The sequence below is a fragment of the Oncorhynchus mykiss genome, chromosome 2, assembly GCF_057628025.1.
Source record: "Oncorhynchus mykiss isolate SJ-2025 chromosome 2, ASM5762802v1, whole genome shotgun sequence".
NCBI classification, from domain to species: Eukaryota; Metazoa; Chordata; class Actinopteri; order Salmoniformes; family Salmonidae; genus Oncorhynchus; species Oncorhynchus mykiss.
In genome coordinates, this window is record NC_143023.1 from 100,730,962 (window position 1) to 100,738,387 (window position 7,426).

Here is a 7,426-nt window from a genome sequence, read left to right on the forward strand (position 1 = left end):
TAGGTGCTACAGGTCTCCTTTAAGACTCCATAGTGTTTTATCTGTAGGTGCTACAGGTCTCCTCCTTTAAGGCTCCATAGTGTCTTATCTGTAGGTGCTACAGGTCTCCTTTAAGACTCCATAGTGTTTTATCTGTAGGTGCTACAGGTCTCCTCCTTTAAGACTCCATAGTGTTTTATCTGTAGGTGCTACAGGTCTCCTTTAAGACTCCATAGTGTTTTATCTGTAGGTGCTACAGGTCTCCTTTAAGGCTCCATCGTGTTTTATCTTTAGGTGCTACAGGTCTCCTTTAAGACTCCATAGTGTTTTATCTGTAGGTGCTACAGGTCTCCTTTAAGACTCCATAGTGTTTTATCTGTAGGTGCTACAGGCCTCCTTTAAGACTCCATAGTGTTTTATCTGTAGGTGCTACAGGTCTCCTCTTTAAGACTCCATAGTGTTTTATCTGTAGGTGCTACAGGTCTCCTTTAAGACTCCATAGTGTTTTATCTGTAGGTGCTACAGGTCTCCTCCTTTAAGACTCCATAGTGTTTAATCTGTAGGTGCTACAGGCCTCCTTTAAGACTCCATAGTGTTTTATCTGTAGGTGCTACAGGTCTCCTTTAAGGCTCCATCGTGTTTTATCTTTAGGTGCTACAGGTCTCCTTTAAGACTCCATAGTGTTTTATCTGTAGGTGCTACAGGCCTCCTTTAAGACTCCATAGTGTTTTATCTGTAGGTGCTACAGGTCTCCTCCTTTAAGACTCCATAGTGTTTTATCTGTAGGTGCTACAGGTCTCCTTCAAGACTCCATAGTGTTTTATCTGTAGGTGCTACAGGTCTCCTTTAAGGCTCCATAGTGTTTCATCTGTAGGTGCTACAGGTCTCCTCCTTTAAGACTCCATAGTGTTTTATCTGTAGGTGCTACAGGTCTCCTCCTTTAAGACTCCATAGTGTTTTATCTGTAGGTGCTACAGGTCTCCTTTAAGACTCCATAGTGTTTTATCTGTAGGTGCTACATGTCTCCTCCTTTAAGACTCCATAGTGTTTTATCTGTAGGTGCTACAGGTCTCCTTTAAGACTCCATAGTGTTTTATCTGTAGGTGCTACAGGTCTCCTCCTTTAAGACTCCATGGTGTTTTATCTGTAGGTGCTACAGGTCTCCTTTAAGGCTCCATAGTGTTTTATCTGTAGGTGCTACAGGTCTCCTTTAAGGCTCCATAGTGTTTTATCTGTAGGTGCTACAGGTCTCCTTTAAGACTCCATAGTGTTTTATCTGTAGGTGCTACAGGTCTCCTTTAAGACTCCATAGTGTTTTATCTGTAGGTGCTACAGGTCTCCTTTAAGACTCCATAGTGTTTTATCTGTAGGTGCTACAGGTCTCCTTTAAGACTCCATAGTGTTTTATCTGTAGGTGCTACAGGTCTCCTCCTTTAAGACTCCATAGTGTTTTATCTGTAGGTGCTACAGGTCTCCTCCTTTAAGACTCCATAGTGTTTTATCTGTAGGTGCTACAGGTCTCCTCCTTTAAGACTCCATAGTGTTTTATCTGTAGGTGCTACAGGTCTCCTCCTTTAAGACTCCATAGTGTTTTATCTGTAGGTGCTACAGGTCTCCTCCTTTAAGACTCCATAGTGTTTTATCTGTAGGTGCTACAGGTCTCCTCCTTTAAGACTCCATAGTGTTTTATCTGTAGGTGCTACAGGTCTCCTCCTTTAAGACTCCATAGTGTTTTATCTGTAGGTGCTACAGGTCTCCTCCTTTAAGACTCCATAGTGTTCTTTCTGTAGGTGCTACAGGCCTCCTTTAAGACTCCATAGTGTTTTATCTGTAGGTGCTACAGGTCTCCTCCTTTAAGACTCCATAGTGTTTAATCTGTAGGTGCTACAGGTCTCCTTTAAGACTCCATAGTGTTTTATCTGAAGGTGCTACAGGTCTCCTCCTTTAAGACTCCATAGTGTTTAATCTGTAGGTGCTACAGGTCTCCTTTAAGACTCCATAGTGTTTTATCTGTAGGTGCTACAGGTCTCCTTTAAGACTCCATAGTGTTTTATCTGTAGGTGCTACAGGTCTCCTCCTTTAAGACTCCATAGTGTTTTATCTGTAGGTGCTACAGGCCTCCTTTAAGACTCCATAGTGTTTTATCTGTAGGTGCTACAGGTCTCCTCCTTTAAGACTCCATAGTGTTTTATCTGTAGGTGCTACAGGTCTCCTTTAAGACTCCATAGTGTTTTATCTGTAGGTGCTACAGGCCTCCTTTAAGGCTCCATAGTGTTTTATCTGTAGGTGCTACAGGCCTCCTTTAAGACTCCATAGTGTTTTATCTGTAGGTGCTACAGGTCTCCTTTAAGACTCCATAGTGTTTTATCTGTAGGTGCTACAGGTCTCCTTTAAGACTCCATAGTGTTTTATCTGTAGGTGCTACAGGCCTCCTTTAAGACTCCATAGTGTTTTATCTGTAGGTGCTACAGGCCTCCTTTAAGACTCCATAGTGTTTTATCTGTAGGTGCTACAGGTCTCCTCCTTTAAGACTCCATAGTGTTTTATCTGTAGGTGCTACAGGTCTCCTTTAAGACTCCATAGTGTTTTATCTGTAGGTGCTACAGGTCTCCTTTAAGACTCCATAGTGTTTTATCTGTAGGTGCTACAGGTCTCCTCCTTTAAGACTCCATAGTGTTTTATCTGTAGGTGCTACAGGTCTCCTCCTTTAAGACTCCATAGTGTTTTATCTGTAGGTGCTACAGGTCTCCTTTAAGGCTCCATAGTGTTTTATCTGTAGGTGCTACAGGTCTCCTCCTTTAAGACTCCATAGTGTTTTATCTGTAGGTGCTACAGGTCTCCTCCTTTAAGACTCCATAGTGTTTTATCTGTAGGTGCTACAGGTCTCCTTTAAGACTCCATAGTGTTTTATCTGTAGGTGCTACAGGCCTCCTTTAAGACTCCATAGTGTTTTATCTGTAGGTGCTACAGGTCTCCTCCTTTAAGACTCCATAGTGTTTTATCTGTAGGTGTTACAGGTCTCCTCCTTTAAGACTCCATAGTGTTTTATCTGTAGGTGCTACAGGCCTCCTTTAAGACTCCATAGTGTTTTATCTGTAGGTGCTACAGGTCTCCTTTAAGACTCCATAGTGTTTTATCTGTAGGTGCTACAGGTCTCCTTTAAGACTCCATAGTGTTTTATCTGTAGGTGCTACAGGTCTCCTTTAAGACTCCAGTGTTTCATCTGTAGGTGCTACAAAGCCAAAATTGGTGTCATATGAAGCTTTACCGCTTGCTCTGTAATACGAGTAGTATTTTTGATTTTAATAACATTTTATTTACATTAATTTATAATATTAATTTTTCAATATATTGATGAACATTCACTGAACAAAAATATAACATGCAAGTATAGTGAATAGTGAACTACTTTTGACCAAAGGCCAAGAAGGGCTGGCATAATTACCGTGTAACTGATGGTTACGGATGAAGACTGTCATGAAAAAAAATAACTGTCATAGCTGTAAAAAAAATAATATTTTTACAATTATATATATATATATATAAAATGATAAAATATATATATGGCATTGGTGTGGTTGAGTCCGACTCTGAACAAGGGGATGAAACTTTGTCGCTGAAAAAAGCAAAGGAGTCTTTGGTTCCCTAGGACCTGGGAAACACCCCCCACAATGCAACAGCAGCACACATGAATAGAACAGGCTTGGAACCTGTAACCCTGGTAATATGACTGGTAAATAGAATGAATAGAACCTGTAACCCTGGTAATATGACTGGTAAATAGCATGAATAGAACCTGTAACCCTGGTAAATAGAACCTCTAACCCTGGTAATATGACTGGTAAATAGAATGAATAGAACCTCTAACCCTGGTAATATGACTGGTAAATAGAATGAATAGAACCTCTAACCCTGGTAAATAGAATTAATAGAACCTCTAACCCTGGTAATATGACTGGTAAATAGAATGAATAGAACCTGTAACCCTGGTAATATAACTGGTAAATAGAATGAATAGAACCTCTAACCCTGGTAATATGACTGGTAAATAGAATGAATAGAACCTGTAACCCTGGTAAATAGAATGAATAGAACCTCTAACCTTGGTAATATGACTGGTAAATAGCATGAATAGAACCTCTAACCCTGGTAATATGACTGGTAAATAGAATGAATAGAACCTCTAACCCTGGTAATATGACTGGTAAATAGCATGAATAGAACCTGTAACCCTGGTAATATGACTGGTAAATAGAATGAATAGAACCTCTAACCCTGGTAATATGACTGGTAAATAGAATGAATAGAACCTGTAACCCTGGTAATATGACTGGTAAATAGAATGAATAGAACCTGTAACACTAGGGTTAGAAAGTCTACAGTAACTACTACACTAGGGTTAGAAAGTCTACAGTAACTACTACACTAGGGTTAGAAAGTCTACAGTAACTACTACACTAGGGTTAGAACTTCTACAGTAACTACTACACTAGGGTTAGAACTTCTACAGTAACTACTACACTAGGGTTAGAACTTCTACGGTAACTACTGCACTAGGGTTAGAAAGTCTACAGTAACTACTGTACTCGGGTTAGACCTTAACACAGTAACTACTACACTATTAGAACTTCTACAGTAACTACTACACTAGGGTTAGAACTTCTACAGTAACTACTACACTAGGGTTAGAAAGTCTACAGTAACTACTACACTAGGGTAAGAACTTCTACAGTAACTACTACACTAGGGTTAGGAAGTCTACAGTAACTACTACACTAGGGTTAGACCTTAACACAGTAACTACTACACTAGGGTTAGAACTTCTACAGTAACTACTACACTAGGGTTAGAACTTCTACAGTAACTACTACACTAGGGTTAGAAAGTCTACAGTAACTACTACACTAGGGTTAGAAAGTCTACAGTTACTACTACACTAGGGTTAGAAAGTCTACAGTAACTACCGCACTAGGGTTAGAAAGTCTACAGTAACTACTACACTAGGGTTCGAACTTCTACAGTAACTACTACACTAGGGTTAGAAAGTTTACAGTAACTACTACACTAGGGTTAGAACTTCTACAGTAACTACTACACTAGGGTAAGAAAGTCTACAGTTACTACTACACTAGGGTTAGAACTTCTACAGTAACTACTACACTAGGGTAAGAAAGTCTACAGTTACTACTACACTAGGGTTAGAACTTCTACAGTAACTACTACACTAGGGTTAGAAAGTCTACAGTAACTACTACACTAGGGTTAGAAAGTCTACAGTTACTACTACACTAGGGTTAGAACTTCTACAGTAACTACTACACTAGGGTTAGAAAGTCTACAGTAACTACTGCACTAGGGTTAGAAAGTCTACAGTAACTACTACACTAGGGTTAGAACTTCTACAGTAACTACTACACTAGGGTTAGAAAGTCTACAGTTACTACTACACTAGGGTTAGAACTTCTACAGTAACTACTACAGTAGGGAACATGGTTACAGACGGTCATCTAAAAAGAATGCTGGGGATTCGGGGCAACAGTCAAAGTAATCCATCTCTTTTGATATAGAACCATAGATGTTAGACTATAAAACAGTTCTTTGCTCAGCTGTACTGCTATTTATATTGTAGCCATTCTAAGGCTAACGCAGGCAGAGTAGTTCTCCCAGCTCAGAGAGAGAGAGTGACATTTAGGTAGGTCCCTCCCTGTCAACTGAGTCTGAACGGAACGGATACACCCCTGGATGCCCTCCTACCATTTCCACAAGCCGAGGCCAGCTGTCCTGACGGGAGGCTGGGGGCGGAAGGGCCTAGGCTGTGTGTATGAGGGAGGGAGGTTAACAGAGAGAGAGAGAAAGAGCGAGGTTAACAGAGAGCGAGAGAAAGAGAGAGATAGAGAGAGGGAGGGAGGTTAACAGAGAGAGAGAGAGGGAGGTTAACAGAGAGAGAGAGAGAGAGAGAGAGAGAGAGAGAGGGAGGGAGAGGGAGGTTAACAGAGAGAGAGAGAGGGAGGGAGGTTAACAGAGAGAGAGAGAGAGAGAGAGAGAGAGAGAGGGAGGTTAACAGAGAGAGAGGGGGAGGTTAACAGAGAGAGAGAGAGAGAGAGAGAGAGAGAGAGAGAGAGAGAGAGAGAGAGAGGGAGGTTAACAGAGAGAGAGAGAGAGAGAGAGAGAGAGAGAGAGAGAGAGAGAGGGAGGTACTGACTAACATGTTCAATCTAAAGTGGAGTCCCAAGTCAGGCCATGAGGCAGAGACTATTAGGGTGAAAGGAGAAGTTGAATAAAGCAACACTGTACTCTCTGGACAACAACGGATTTATCCATGACTATTGTCTTACTAAAACATACACCTGGGGTCAGTAAGGTTATTGATGGATTGAATAAACACCATTAGGATGTGATATATCGGTATGTCACTTTAAGTATCCTGCACTGTATTTTTTATAAATCATGAAGAAATTGCTGAGATTATGAGTGGGTCTACAGATCTTCAACGGAGCTTTAACTATTCTTCCATAATTGTCATGGACCAATCATATGGATTTGCGGGCGGTGACAAATAATGTTTTAGAAAATTGTTATTGATTTTGACTAACCGAATATTGTCTGTGAGCTTATTATTTTCCCGTCAATAGTTACAGAGTAAGCTAAATTGTTTACATGTGTAAACAAGTCATACAACACAATTCCTATTAATAATCATCCACCCGACCTCATATCTAAAGACAATTTATAGCCTGTCATAATTGTATTATCCTGACGAAGTTGTAGCATAAACAAGCAAGACAATCGAACATAGAGCGGATCAATGCAACGCATCAGAAATGGTCTGACACAAGTAGCCGAACAATTTACCGTCACAGAGGGAATCCGGGCTCATCTCTATCAAAGTTGCGTCTCCAATCTTTCCCGTTAGTCGACTCATGTCACTCATGTTGCCGAGCCCGTGCGGGTCGCCGGTCGGCCCGGTAAAAACACGGAGGCTGGAGCGGGTACAAGGGCACTCTGTTCGTCTCAGCCCACGCCCTTGGCTACGGACTCACTTTAAGAGGGAAACGTAGCGCTACCTTCACACGACGACTGTTGAAACTGTGCTCAAGATACATCACCAAACCCACAACGTCCACTGAGGAAAAATCTCGTCATTAAAGGGGAGGGGTTTGAATCCAACAACTCAGTCGGCGAACTGCTACTACAGCGGATGGTTACAGTACAGCCTAATGATGATAGTATGATATTATTAGGTCTACTATATAGAATAATTGCAATTGTCATTTTTTAAAGTGGCAAAAAAGAACATTTATATGACAGTATTTGCGATTTAATCTGCTTGGAAATGAATTGCCATTTACTTATTATATTATATTCTAGGCTATTCTATTCTAATCCGGTTTTACTGTATTCTGCAATAGGCTACTGCGTTTACACAGGCAGCCCAATTCTGATGTTT

The 7,426-nt window shown here is 40.9% G+C and overlaps 1 protein-coding gene across 3 annotated transcripts in view; it reads right to left on the reverse strand.

Annotated features, from left to right (window-relative positions):
• The window catches only part of LOC110502607 (anoctamin-5), a 95,727-nt gene extending 88,575 nt beyond the window's left edge, over positions 1–7,152 (reverse strand). For 2 of the 3 annotated variants that reach the window (XM_090214256.1, XM_090214247.1), the window contains exon 1: positions 6,832–7,130. In XM_090214256.1, coding sequence (XP_090070382.1) covers positions 6,832–6,910 — 79 coding nt within the window. In that variant the 5' untranslated portion in view covers positions 6,911–7,130. Of the gene's footprint in view, positions 1–6,831 lie in introns of all 3 variants that reach the window. The other variant, XM_090214240.1, reaches the window with a different exon arrangement.
• Between the last annotated feature and the right edge of the window lie 274 nt (positions 7,153–7,426).